Genomic DNA, 14,711 nt, shown 5'->3' on the forward strand with positions numbered 1-14,711 from the left:
AGAAAAAGAGCTTAGCAGGAAACCTTCCACCGGTCTAAGATGTTCCATTTTGTGGAGACGTTGACGAAATGGGTTTCTCACTCAACTGACATTCGTGTCTGTTGTGTGTGTGCGGCAAATGAATATAACAGACAAGCAAAGCACCGGACACATTACCTGCTGTTGTTGTAATTGTATTGCAGTAATTACGACATGAATTGAAATTAATTAAAGTGGACGAAAAGGCACGCCTTCGCTCGGTGGGCCCAGAACCCGCAACATTCGAATTACGCATACAATGCTCTATCACTTGAGTTACGACAGAGGGCGCTCCCTCGTCCACTTTGTTGGGTATTTTTATACGCTTCATTACAGGGGGTGTTAGCCGGCACTCGTAGCTCAAGAGGATAATGTGGAACACGCTTTTTGCCACGTGTAATTCGAAGGTTGCGGGTTCTGGCCTCATCGATGGAAGGAGTGTTGCCTTGGTCCACTTTAATTAACTTCAATTTATGTCGTAATTACTAAGCTACAGTTAAAAAGGAACAGAAAAGCCCAATACACTTTTCTTGGCTTATTTGTCTGCTGGTTTCATGTGGCTGTGTCAAACGAGAAAGCGAGCCCCCCCAACAATCTCTGCGTGTTTCTTTAACCCCTGTTTTGTCGACTCTCTTCTTCAGCTAACAAACTCGTCCTTGTTCGAGAAGCTCGAGTTCGTGTCTGTGAGTGGACCTACCTGGACACAGCAGCCTCCGTTCCGCTGGAGCACATCCGGCTTCAAGGACCGTCACGAGGGCCATCCTGACCTCTGGAAGTTTGAGCCATTCATTCATCGCTGGCTCTTGATGCCGCCGGAAGAACTCAAATATGAGATCGAACAAACGGGCAACTCCGTAACGGATGAAGAAATTATTATTTTCTTTTAAGCACCACGAGCCGCTGTACCGAGCTGTCACCACTGTGAGCGTGCTGAACGAAAGCTACCGCGACGTTTAGTTTATTCCCCTGAAGTCCTTCTTCTTAGACCCTATGTGAATTCAATTGACTGACAATGCAGTGGAAAAAGAGAATCGTCATAGGTTGCTTTGCATAAAATCTTGCGCCGAAACTAAGGCGCTGTTATGTCTCATTGACATCGCGGATACCAAAGAGTTCTTTCCCCCTTAATTTAAACGCTGCGAAAACTAATTAGGCTGTGGTTGCTTCGAATTGCTACGTAAGTACGTTTTTTTTATAAGTAGGTAATGAACTGCGAGTTGTACTGTGATGTAACGACATCCCGAAAAGCTGGACCAGTAATGTTCGCATAGAATTTATTTCACATTCGTACCACTTGTTTTTAAGCGGATCTTAGCAATTAATCTAACGTGAGATCCTTCCAAAGTTTCATCTAATGAGAGCTACCGCGAGCACGCTAGTTCATTGCGTGGCTCGAACTCACGGCAAGACTGGGAACTCTTACGAAGCTGGTTGCTAGGTTGTGGTTGGCCGCACGTACAAACATTAAACAGGCACTGCTCAGGTATTTACGGCATACATATATGTCTGTCCATGTCATTGCTCAAGTGGAGTATTAAATAAGCCCAAGCATCACGTTATGCGACATTGCGATTTTCGAGTTTTTTTCAACTTTCGGTCTTCATACGTGTTTTTCTATTGTGTTCTCGCATTGAGGCTTACCTTGTATAATCATGTTGAAGTCCACATGTTGGTAATCATTCGCTATCTGTGTGCCCTTGTGCGTATTGTACTGGAAATAAACCAAATAGACTGATGTCCTCTGTCTTTGTTCTAACATATGTGGCATTGTTACAGCGCAACGGATCAATGAACACACACACACACACACACACACACACACACACACACACACACACACACGCACACACGCACGCGCGCACACGCACACACACACACACACACACGCGCGCGCGCGCGCGCGCGCGCGTTTGCGCACGTACGTATTTTCTTACTAGTGTATTAAAGTGAGGATAAACATTAATGAACCCTCTTCGAATTTGATTGCATTCAAGCCTGTAGATTTGTTTGTTTTGATAATCGAATTCGTGCTGGTGCTAGTGCTATGCCCGAAGAAAAAGAAAGCTTCCTATTGTAGCGAAGGTAATTTCATGGCCTATCCCCCGAAGTGGGTTGCGCCAAGTGTCTTAGGAACAACAACAACAACAACAACAACAACAACAACAACAACAACAACAACAACAATGACCACAACAACAACAGCACACACAACAATAATTTTAGGAAGAGGAGCTAGTGGGTCAACGTTTTCGAAGCTTGGCTCGAGAGTGCGGCTCGTGCTCGGAGTTCGTCCCTGCCCTGACGTTTGGAAGGTCGAATAGGTCTGTCCATATCATTGCTCAAGAGGAGGCTCAAGAGCGGCGAAGCATATCGTCGTGTTTATTAGCAACACGACGTTCCGTATTAGATACGCGATGCGGGCTTTGCCGCAATGGCTGTTGCCAGCCAGTATCGGTTTGGTGGGTGACAGTTGATGTCCGGACCAGGGAAGGTTGCCCGGCATCGAGAGAAGAACGAAAATTTTCTAAGAGGCACAGAAGCTGAAAACGTGGGACCGGCGTATGGTTATCATCGATAGAAGAAGCGAACACATCCCTGAACAATGGGTCGGATCTAGAAAGAACACTGGGTGTACTGTAGCTGAGGCGGTACGTGTCATCAGGCCCGTCCATAAATTGCACTGGTGTGCGTAAAGCGTACACCAGTGCAGTTTAAACAGCTATGGAGATCGATGCATGGTGATGCATCGTCATCTCCGAATGATTAGCTGCCCGATGGAGGGCGAGAAAGCTTATATCATGGAAATCATATAGTTATGCTCTAGCTCGATCACATTCGGTAGCAAGGGCACCACCTTGCTTTCCTTAACTGCCCATGGCTGCTACCGACTTACTAGCTGGTAAAGTAAGTATCGTAGCACTGGCCTAGCCAGGGTCCAGGGTTGGAGGGCTTCATTTCAATTTTTCACGTGTACATATAAAAGCACACATACAAACGCACGCACGAACACACATAACGTACGGTCGAACGAACCCCACCTCCCTGCCCCCCGCGCTAAAAAAAAATACTGCCTGCGTTATTGTATCCTAGTAAAATATCAGCTCAAAATTGGCTCAAGAGTGATGATCAGCTTGTGACGCAAACGTCCATCAGCGCACGCTTGCTTGACCTAAATTTTGGTTAGCTACGCTAGTCTGTAAGTTACCATCGTCACTAGCGAACTACCAGGTGTGCATACACTCCTCGAAATCACTAGACTTGCTCGATATCCGTGTGCCTGACACCAATTTATGAGCATAGGAAGCGCTGTGGTTATCGCGGCGCCTGCTGTAGCCGTGAGAGCTGTGCCAGACCTTGTAGGACACGACAACGCAGGTCAACAACCCCTGGGCTTGTCGACTGTTTTACGAGTGGTGTTGTTATGGAAGCAGAAGGAAGGGTGAGATCACATAGCAGCCATTGCTCAAATTCGTCCTGCAGCAGCGTCAAGCTGTACCCAAGGCTTTTTAGGGGCGAAGTACCTTAGGGTCTAGGCTTGTCCGTTGTGTGGTGTCCGTGCTCACGGCACAGCACCGTGTAAAATCCCCTAAAAAGGGTTTAACAATAGACTAATATCAATCATAATTGTGACAGAGCAATATAAAACACCTAGAAGCACAAACCCTTTATGCTAGTCGGCGATTTCAACGTAGAAATTATGGACCTTAGGACCGAGCTTTGTCGTCAACGATCACTGTCTGCTGTCATGGTGGTTAGAAAACCGTTGCTATAGTCGACACATATATGTGTATGTGAATAAAAAGAAAAGGTTCACAATAGACAAACAACAATCATAATTGTGACAAAACAATATAAAGCACCTACAAGCACAAACCCTTTATACTAGTTGGCGAGTTCAACATCCACATTATGGACCTTAGCACCGAGTTTTGTCGTCGACTCTCTATGTCACTTTGTGTCACTGAATTTACATTATATGGGGCAACGCTCGGGTAACATATGTGAGACAAAAAAAAAGGTTGAACAGTACACTAATATCAACCGTAATTTTTATAGAACATTATAAAACTCCTACAAGCGCAAACCCTTTATACTAACTTAGCAGGGACAGTTGGGCGAGTTGGTTGAAGTTCGTTAGTAGCGCGTCGTCCTGTCTCCTTCCTACCTGTCCGTTGTGGTTTTTTCGCGCCTTTTAAAGATGAACCCTTTATACTAGTCGGCGACTACAACGCAAACATTATGGACCTTAGGACCTAGCTTCGCCTACTCGTAATCATTCATTTCGTGGAGGTGCGTTCCAGTTTTTGAAAACCTCCTTGGCTTTGCTCATTGTACACTTTCGACAGCCCTCCTCTTCGAGCCACATTGAATGTGGCATCGACATTCCGCATTTCAGGCACATTAAATGTGTGTGTTTACGCGTGTGTGTGTGTTTGTAAGTCTGTTGGGGCGGGCAGGGAAGCCCAACATTCTTTCGATTATGCAAATTGTTAGAGCGCTACATGGGAACCATCGAAGGAACACCTTCTATTGACGAGCACATTCTCAGCAAGGTTGCACAAAGAATGGGATAAAATCTTGTTTTATGAGAAAACGAAAGCTCGCATGCATATTAAATCAATATTTTTTTCAAGTCGCAGCTTACAGAACTGCGACAGATTGTTTCATTTCGGGGGTATATAGTTCCAAAATGTGAGAATTCCGTTTCTTTGCACGCTACACAAATCCGAAAAAAGAAAATTACACCATCTCCCGCTAAAGGGGACCATGAGGCGATGCGAAGCCGGAGCACTTGCACGATCGCGTTCCGTTGGCGTTCGTTGGGCATGCTACCGACCTCGCGTCGTGGAACGCGAAGAGCGACGCTACGCGCGTCGTATCTTCCATCTAGCCTGGCCGTTAATTCTCACAGGGCGAGCGGGGAACGCGGTCGACAGGCGAGCGAGAGGGAGGCAGCGTAGGAGAGGAGAGAGAAGGGGAGGGGACGCGCATGCGCTCGAGCTCATCGCGGCGTTGCGCAGGAGAGAATTTCGTCATGTCTAGCTCGCGTTTCAGAGGAAGAGTGGAAAGAGGGAGGAGAGAGGGGGAGGGGAGAGGGAAAGTGGAGAGTGGAAGGGGAGAGAGTGAGGGGAGAGGGAAAGTGGAGAGGGGGAGGGGAGAGGGTGAGGGAAGAGGGAAAGTGGAGAGGGGTAGGGGTAGGTGAGAGGGTGAGTGGAGAGGAGGTGTGTGGAGAGGGTATGCGCATGCGCAGTAAGGGTGGTCACGCCGCACACCACCACCACCACCACCACCATCACCGGATTGAGCTCCGCCTTAAGATACTTCGCATCTAAAAGGAAGCGAACGGGGAATTCACGCGTGAATGGGTGAGGAACAAGGAAAAGCTCTGTTTCCTGAATTACGCAGTTTGAAGTTCCCCTTTAGCTTGTTGCCAATTAACACGAGGCAGGCCACCTGCTTTCTAGAGGACGCCGGAGATTCGCACCGTTGTTTTCACGTGAAAGGGCGGCGGAATAGATGGAGCGGTGTTGAAATACAGATGAGCGTTTCGGGCTTTTAAGCCTTGCGGCACTCCTCCTGCGCTAATTCACCATGACACCCATGAAAGTGCATACAGATGCCTCGTCGGGGGCGACAATGAACAGGTCGTCCGCTTAGGCCAGGGGTCTTAAACTCATCTCAGCTAGCGGGCCGCAGTCCCGAAATTTAGTTCAACAAGGGCCGGGAAAGTGAAGAAAGTCGGAACGGGGGTGGGGGATTATAATAATTGTCACCTAACATTGCCATTTGAAAGAGCGTCTTTCCCATATCTCACATATGGGTCATATCCGAAGGGGTTTTGAAGAAGGTTTCGAGAAAGATATCGATACCGATCTGCAGAACGACTAAAATTCCGAGATAGAGATAGAGCTTTTCTTCTACGGTGATGTTTCAACACATAGTGTCCACATGGGGTGCCACAGGAAAAATATGCTTGAGACCAGTCCCGTCTCTGTAGCTTACCCGAACAAAGCGTTATTAATCGCAATAGGCGAGAAAATAATGCGAACACCATTAAGCAAAGTCACGAAATTTTATTGCTTGTGAATCCGCGGGCCGCTAGCGATATGTCGCGTGTTTGAGACCCCCGGCTTAGGCGAACAGTGCAACTGGGCGAGGGAGAGAGATAGAAAAATAAAGAAAAGACAGGCAGGTTAGCCAGAGGAAGTCTCTGATTTGCTATCCTTCACTTGGGAAGGGGAAAGGGGGTGTAAAAGAATGAAAGAAAGAAGGGTGCACCAATTATACTCTCATAGACATCCTTTGAATAAGAGGTTAAACGCGAGCTCATAACGGGAAGGTGAGATATCATATGTCTACCGCACTTCCCGGCTCAGGTCGGAAAGCTCCGAAGTACGGTGCTTTAGGATATCAACTGAGTAAAGTAGGGAATACAAAGCTGGAACGATGCTCCGAAGCTTAATACGGAAATTGGCATAATCTAAGTCCTGATAGATGAAGCTATGGCTCAAACTCACAGGGTTCCATGTGTTCCGGTAAGACAATTTGCAGTATGAAGCAGCCTTCTTTTGCTCCTTTTCAGTCGATATTATATTGATCCTCCCTTCCCCCACGAAACCGTTCTGCCCCTGACGTGCCTTTGCAGTGCCTCCAAGATCGGATGCATCGCAGCTTTCTGAAGCTCACATGGCTTTGCAGAGCTACCAAGATCAGAGGCAACACAACACAACAACCACGAGACGACGATTACAACAACACGGGCACTTTAAAGCCCGCATGCACTGTAGTTAATAAAAACCTGCGCAGTGGTTTTGGAGATGTACGCATATTTTTGGGGCATGTCTTCATATTTTCGGAGGCCTAACTTGACAAAATGACTGACTGACTAAGCGTTTCAGCGGTTGCATGCGTCTTTTATTACGCGTTTCCTTATGACGAAAAAGTAGTGAAACGAGGCGTAATTGGTTCGTTTGTTTTCTCTCTCAACAGCTTTTGCTGAAGTGAAAATAGCGCGCTAGGATGGGTGGTCAACCTCATTGGTGGTCATGTATGTACACTCGGAACACTTCAAGTATAACTGTAGCACACGTTAATATGGTTAAGTGGCACTCAGCACTAGCAATGGCAGTAATATGCTGGAAGTAATTTTACAGAGATAGATAGAGCGAGAGAAAGGTTAAGTCGAGGGCAAGGAGGTTAACCAGAAGAAAATTATGAGGATGTTTGCCCTTCACTGGGGACGGAGTAAGGTGGTACAGAAGGTTGAGGAAAGGAGAAAAGGAGACAGGGTTAAAACACACGAAGAAAAAAAAAAACCACTCACGCACTCAAGCACGGGAGTGTCATAGCCGTTCAGCGAGGCCGGTTGACCGCAGCAACTTCAGTCCCGCCTTCGTCGCTTTCTGGTTGGAAGCTCGAACGTTCCGGCCTTCCAGAAATGATTGCTTGGAAAGCAGATGGCCATGGACGCGTGCTAACGTTGTTGAGAGCTGTCGTCTCCGGAAGCTGTAGTGAGGACAATGACAAAGGACGTGTGAAATGGTTTCCTCGCTACCACAATGATTACAGGCAGCACTATGCCATTGCGATTCCGTAAGCAAAACTGTTCGTGAATGGCACTCCAAGCCTCAGGCGGCAGAGGACGGCTGTCTCGGATCGGGATAGTCCGGATAGAATTTGAAGTTGAAGTGGCGGATTCAGATTATGAAGGCAGTGCGTCAATAAAAGTATTAAGACGCTAAATGTTCTCCACACATGCAATCATATTTATCGGATGCGACACCATCTAAAACTGTCATCGAAAGAAAAGAAGACACACGTTCCACAAATGTGTGTACGCAAGAGAGAGAGAGATAAAAGCGAAGGAAAGACAGGGAGGTTAACCAGGTCGTACCCGGTTTGCTACCCTACACAGGAGAGAGGGGGAAGGGGAGAAAAAAGAATAGAGAGAGCAAGGAGGAAAGAGGAAACAAGTAATACGCGCACACACATCACATCAGTGTTTACCGCACAAATACAGACAGTCAAAACAGAGAAATCCTCCGCGGATTCCTCTGCGGTTGTCTAATAGTAGGCTAGAATCCGAGATGTTAAAAAACACGGCTGATCCCTCTTTCATAGGAATCTGCATAACAACAAAGTTAAACGTGTCTTCACAGACGTAGTTGAGCGTTTGTTGGGCATTATTTCGCCCCAACGGCGAAGGAATGAATGCTATAGCAACAAATTGTAATGTCATGCGAAGAACGGCAAGCAGCTCAAAACTTGCAACGCGCTGCTCAAGCAGAAAGGACGCACGGAACGAACATACACAGGATGAGCGCGAACTGTCACAGTCGTAATTTATTTTTGTGTGAGCAGCACGCTCCTTTCGCAAAAGCGGCCGCTGCAGTGAGCGAAGTGACCTTCGTGCTCTCAACGCAAACTTGAGAGCACAAGACGTACAAACCACCGTGATCAAGAGATAAGCGCGCACACGAGCCACCACGCCCTGTAGAGGCGCGCACTCATCGCGACGCGTGGGGCGTCGACCTTTAAAGTGCGCTCTTCGAGCCCTTCGCGTCATCTCGCTAATGATAACGAAAACACGTTGATGTACCGATCTCAGAGTACCGTCACCGGCAAATGGTGCATATAAATAGCTTGCCGTTAGCATGGCAAAGAACGTGCCGTATGTGGCCTAATCGTTTTGCGCCGCACGCTGCGGAGCGAGGGGTCATAAGTTCGACTCCCGGTGACGGAACTTTTTCTTATAGTTTTTTTCTTTGCCAATTGTTAGTCTTTATATTTTACAACGTCATATCCGTGACGGAAGTACGTCAGTGGAGCCTTGGTGGACCCCGGCATAAAACACTTTCGTGTTAAAAAGACTCGCAAGGACTGGCTCCAAGGAAACCAGAACTTGCAGAGCACATTGAGCTGACGTAGTAGTCATTCCGTTGAGAAGTGTGCGCATCGTGGTCATGAGAGACCTCAACACAGTGAGGACTTGTAGGACTTGTGTGTACGCAAAATATTTATGAGCCAAAGCGCAATGAAACATGCTTTCCTGAGGCCAGGGTCCTTCAGTACGTTCGTTCTGGACCCGAACATCCTGCGCAAGGCTTTGTGATCATTCTAGGTCATATCTCCCGCCGCGGGCGCTCTAATTTTCGCTTCCTTCGTCTAACCGACGGATTCATCCGGTTCACCAATGCGAAGTTAATCATTCGTATTGGCGGCTAGTGCGCCGCGGTGGTGCAGAGGTCACGGGGCTCGGCAGCTGACTCGAAGGTCACGTGTTCGATCCCCACCGCGGCGGTCGCATTTCGATGGAGGCGAAAAACTAGAGGCCCTTGTTAACGAACACCCGATGGTACTAATTTCCGAAGCCCTTCCCTAAGGCGTGCCTCATAATCATAACGTGGATTTGGCACGCAAAACCCCCAATAATAATAATAATAATAATAATAATAATAATAATAATAATAATAATAATAATAATAATAATAATAATAATAATAATAATAATAATAATAATAATAATAATAATATTATTATTATTATTATTACTATTGGTGGCTACACCGCTCTGCTGCTCAGCAGAAGGTAGCCGGTTTGGCGTCCTGTCACACGGTGTGTTTCATGGTCCTATTGTAGGACGTTACACGTCATCCACGAATAAATGTAATGAAGAAGAGTGGAAGCGAATGCACAAACATTTTATTTCGGAAGTTCCCCCACGCCATTGCCAAGGTATCCTCACTACTAATGATATGTCGAGCGTGAGGATTGGGTCAAGTTCTCTGTTGCTAATAATGCTGGCGTAAGGTATCTGTGCATTCGGGACCCAACTTCTCTGGCTGAAAGCAATAACTCCTTTAGTGAACCAGCCATGCTGATAATAAGGACATGAAGTTTCCTGGTTCTGCTCTATATCATGATGGTGATTGTGGTGTCATGCGAAGCCAGTGTGACGTCACGCTGATAGCGCCGGTGCTTCATGGCTATATAAGCGCTGTGAACCGGGCGCTCAGTGTTCTTTTGTGCTTAGTATTCATGTAGTAATAAACCATCTTACTGTTCTCGTTCACGGCCACTCTGGCTCTGCTCGTCCCTCGAGGCTACAACAGACTGGCGACGAAGATGGGATCCGAATTCCACTGGGCTACAAGACACCATTAGCGGCGGTTCCGAAGCGCTGCGAAGGCAGGATGGCGACGTTGGGAAGGTTCGATCAGTTCATCGAGGACGGTGACGAAGATTTTCAGTCCTACGTGGAGCGGTTCGACCACTTCCTGAAGGCCTCCCAGGTGAGCGACGACCTGAAGGTGTCAGTGTTCATAACGGCAATAGGAAAGAAGGCCTATAAAACTCTGAAAACGTTGCTGGAGCCAGAAAAGCCAGAAAACAAGACGTACGCACAGTTAGTACAGACACTGAAAGAGCAGTACGTTCCCAAAACTTCCGTGATTGCCGAGCGTTTCAAATTCAATCGTTGTTTCCAACAAGATGGGCAAGCGGTGACAGCCTTCGCTGTAGAGCTGAAGCGGTTGGCGACATCCTGTGATTTCGGAACGTTTCTGGACGACGCTCTGCGCGACCGGTTTGTGGCAGGACTTTGTGACAAAGAAACACAAGCAGAGCTGCTAAAGACAAGCAAGCTGGCTTTTAAAGAGGCCTGCGATATCGCTAGGAGTATCGAGTTGGCCCGGAAAGAAAGCCAGGATTTTCAGCCCAAGTCGGCGCAAGGAATGATCAGCGCCCTTAACCGCAAAACAGATAGCGGGAAACGCCCACCACACTGGAGAGAAGAAACTTCGGGGATGCCTGCTGGCACCAGGGGGGCGGAACGACTGCACTGTTTCCGATGCGGCTCAGAGCATGAAGCATCTATCTGCAAATTTCGCAAGTACCGTTGTCGGGTGTGTAAACGGGTTGGACACTTAGCGAAGATGTGTAGGGACAGAGGTAGAGACGCTGCGAACGTGATAGACGAGGAAAGTGACGCGGGTGAACATGTGCTGTACAATATCTATTCCTGTGAGGGGCGCACCAGACTCTACGAAATTTGCTTGAAGCTAGATCAGAAAAGTGTGCGCATGCAGATTGACACAGGGGCGTCTGTGTCAATTGTACCAGAGTCACTGTGCAAGCAATCCCAGCCTACCTTTAGAGCCATGCAGTCTTAAGCTAAAAACCTACGGAGGCACTCCGCTGACGGTAAAAGGGAAGCTAAACGTTTCCGTAGAGCACAATGGCCAGCACAAGCAACTTCCGCTAATTGTCGTGAAAACAAACGAGAGTACTAACACTATGCTGTTGGGGCGAGACTGGCTGTCAGCACTGAAGTTAGACTGGGCTAGTGTGCATGGGGTTTGCTTGGACAAAGTGGCGTTGTTGCTTGAAAAATATGCTAAGATTTTTGCGCCTACCTTGGGTAGAACCCAAGGTAGGCTCAAACCCATGCCTAGAACCCATGCCTAAGAACTGATCAGTACCCCCTTCCCGTGATTGAGGATCTGTTTGTAAAGCTGGCCGGTTGCAAATATTTCGCGGTGTTGGATTTGTCCACTGCATACCAGCAGCTGGAATTGCATCCCCAAGCGCAGTCGCTAGTCGTGATCAACACGCATTTGGGTTTATTCAAGTATACGCGCTTACCCTATGGCATAACGAGTGCACCTTCGATTTTCCAGGCAGTTATGGATGAGGAGTTGAAAGGACTTGATCGGGTAGCGTGCTATCTAGACGACGTGCTGATAGCAGGAGCTACCTTTGAGGAATGTTTCCACAAAGTGGAAATTGTGCTGTCCCGGTTTCTAGAAAGAGGCATTCGACTGAAAAAAGAGAAATGTAAGTTCTTTCAAACTTCTGTCTTGTATTTGGGGCACGTTCTGGACGAAAAGGGCATACGCCCGTCAGAGGAAAAAGTAAAAGCTATAACGGAGGCTCCTGCACCTGCGAATGAGGCACAGTTAAGAGCTTACTTAGGGTTGATAAACTATTATGCAAAGTTCGTTCCCCACGTGGCCACGAGACTCAGACCACTGTATGACGTGTTGAACCAAGAAAAAGGCTTCGAGTGGTCCCGTGAGGCAGAGCAAGTGTTCCAGAAAAGTAAAACGTGGTTGACGGAAGGAAACGTTTTGACATACTACGACCCAACGAAAGAGATAGGGCTGGTGTGTGACGCATCCATGTATGGCGTGGGCGCCATTCTGTTTCATAAGATCGATAAGGTGGAAAAACCTATTGCTTATGCGTCTAGGGCACTGAGCAAAGCAGAGAAAGGTTATGCTCACATTGAAAAAGAGGCTCTCGCCGTGGTCTTTGGGCTGAAGAAGTTCCACAAATACCTATTTGGGCGTAGTTTTGTCATTTATTCGGACCACCAGCCATTAGCCAGCCTTCTGGGGCACGGCAGACCAGTTCCAGTAATGTCTGCAGCGCGCATGCAACGATGGGCTTTGTTACTGGCGGCGTACAATTACAGATGGGTGTACCGTAAAGGCAGCAACATGGGAAACGCTGACGCGCTTTCGCGGTTGCCGTTGGCGAATGAGCGAGATGTCTCAGATTACGTACAATTTTTCTCCGTGGTCAATGAACTTCCACTGTCTGCTGACATAATCAGCAAGAAAACGAGTACTGATAGAGTGCTATCGAAAGTGTTGTGGTACACGAGAAATGGCTGGCCTGCGCATGTCACTGATAGTGAATTGGAACCGTACTTTGTTCGCCGGTATGAACTATCGGTAGATCAGCAGTGTGTTACGTGGCGAAATCGGGTAATTGTTCCGCACTGTTTGCGTAACCAAGTATTGGCATTTTGTCATGAAGGTCACCCCGGAGTTACGCGCATGAAAATGCTCGCGCGCAGCTATGTCTGGTGGCCTCAGTTAACCCAAGATATTGAAAATGTTGTTAAAAGTTGCTGTACTTGTCAGTTGACGAAGAACGCTTCACCTAAGGCCCCACTACAAACTTGGGGTTGGCCGAGCCGCAGATGGCAGCGAATCCACCTGGATTTTGCATTCGCAGACAACAAGTGGCTCCTCGTGCTGGTGGATGCCCACTCCAAGTGGGTGGAGGTGTTTGTGATGAATTCAACAACGACCGAGAAGACCGTCGAGAGGCTGCGTGGGGTGTTCGCATCGTATGGCCTTCCAGAGGAGGTTGTTACGGACAACGGGCCTCAGTTCACGGCAAAGAGTTTCACAGAGTTCCTGCTTAAGAACGGAGTGCGGCACACCAGAACACCTCCCTACCACCCCGCATCCAATGGAAGCGCCGAGAGATGCGTCCAGACGGTGAAACGGGATCTTACGCGACAGCTTCTCGACGAAAGGTCATCGGGCCAGAGTAAGACCCTACAGCACCGCATAGATCTCTTTCTGTTCAGGTACCGGAACACACCGACCACAACCACGGGGCAGACACCAGCAGAACTGTTTTTGTCGTGGTCGCCCCGCACTCGCCTGACTATGCTACAGCCAGACCTGGAGAGACGGATGGAAGAACGGTTCTCCAAAGTAAAGGCCCAAGTTGACGAAAGAAGAGGGTCGGAAAGAGCTTACAAAGAGGGGGAAAGCGTTCTGGTCCAAGGCCTTCGTCCAGGTGATCCCAAGTGGCTGATAGGTGTCATCGAAAGAAGGTGCAGTGCCGTTACGTACCTTGTGCGCGTAGGATCCGAAAACAGGTTCACGCATGTAGACAATTTACGTCCGCGCTACTTTGAGAGTGTCGAAGAAGGCCCCAGTGAGCGTCCCTGTTTCGTGCCCAGCTCAATTCCAGACCCTGGGTCCGAAGCCCCTCCTACGAGCCCCCGTCCCCTTCCGGTTCGTGAGCCTCCCAGGTCTGCTACCGCACCGCCGGAGCCACCCGGAGACTCAGCTCCCTCGGAACAACCAAATGCAAGTCCACATCAAGTCTCTGCCCCGGCAGCGTCCCCTCTGCTAATACCTGCGTCTCCTCTGGGTGCTCAGACTCTTCGACGCAGTGCTCGTACAAGAAAACCTCCCGATTGGTATAGGCCATAAACATTGTAGGAAGGAGTGTGGTGTCATGAGAAGCCAGTGTGACGTCACGCTGATAGCGCCGGTGCTTCATGGCTATATAAGCGCTGTGAACCGGGCGCTCAGTGTTCTTTTGTGCTCAGTATTCATGTAGTAATAAACCATCTTACTGTTCTCGTTCACGGCCACTCTGGCTCTGCTCGTCCCTCGAGGCTACAACAGTGATAATGGTTACCGTCATTCCCATCGTCATCAGCCTTTTCCATGTCTACTGCAGGACCAAGGCCTCTTAATGACCTCATCACCCAGCACAGCGCAGGATGACTCTATTTATTTTCAAACTTCTCAATTTCATCGCCCCACCTAACCCGCAGTCGCCGTAGGCGGCGTTTGCTATTTCTTGGTATCCATTCCGCCGCTGTGCTCAGTCGGCGCAAATGTGTATAGTATGACTTCCATTAAAGCAAGCATACATTTTTGTTCAGCACACTGCAGTTTAAATTTGGGCTCATTGACACACGATCTTTGCAGTGAGTAGGATAACACGTACAGGGGTGTAAACACGAACAATGAGCATCGTGATGTCCTTTGTTTTTCTTGAGGACCTATCCGCCTCGAGCTATACTAAAGGTGAAGGATTGTTTTGGTTGTTTCGGCCATTTTCGGGACGGTCAGCGCCAGAAGGTTGTTCTAGGA

At 48.2% G+C, this 14,711-nt stretch overlaps 4 protein-coding genes across 4 annotated transcripts in view; 3 read left to right on the forward strand and 1 right to left on the reverse strand.

Moving 5' to 3' along the window:
- LOC119399693 (putative phospholipase B-like 2) overlaps positions 1-1,748 on the forward strand; it is a 30,900-nt gene extending 29,152 nt beyond the window's left edge. The window contains exon 12 of the mRNA XM_037666518.2: positions 660-1,748. Coding sequence (XP_037522446.1) covers positions 660-905 — 246 coding nt within the window. The 3' untranslated portion in view covers positions 906-1,748. The remainder of the gene's footprint in view (positions 1-659) is intronic.
- Positions 1-14,711, reverse strand: part of LOC119399690 (probable chitinase 10) — a 685,554-nt gene that overhangs the window by 606,432 nt on the left and 64,411 nt on the right. The gene's annotated exons all lie outside the window — the stretch shown is intronic.
- Positions 10,212-11,189, forward strand: LOC125759139 (uncharacterized). Its single transcript, XM_049417462.1, has one exon. It carries the CDS (start codon positions 10,212-10,214, stop codon positions 11,187-11,189), a length of 978 nt encoding a protein of 325 aa, XP_049273419.1.
- LOC125759140 (uncharacterized protein K02A2.6-like) lies at positions 12,861-14,039 on the forward strand. Its single transcript, XM_049417463.1, has one exon. The coding sequence runs from the start codon at positions 12,861-12,863 to the stop codon at positions 14,037-14,039; it is 1,179 nt and encodes a 392-aa protein (XP_049273420.1).

Source organism: Rhipicephalus sanguineus, chromosome 7, assembly GCF_013339695.2.
Source record: "Rhipicephalus sanguineus isolate Rsan-2018 chromosome 7, BIME_Rsan_1.4, whole genome shotgun sequence".
Taxonomy (NCBI): domain Eukaryota; kingdom Metazoa; phylum Arthropoda; class Arachnida; order Ixodida; family Ixodidae; genus Rhipicephalus; species Rhipicephalus sanguineus.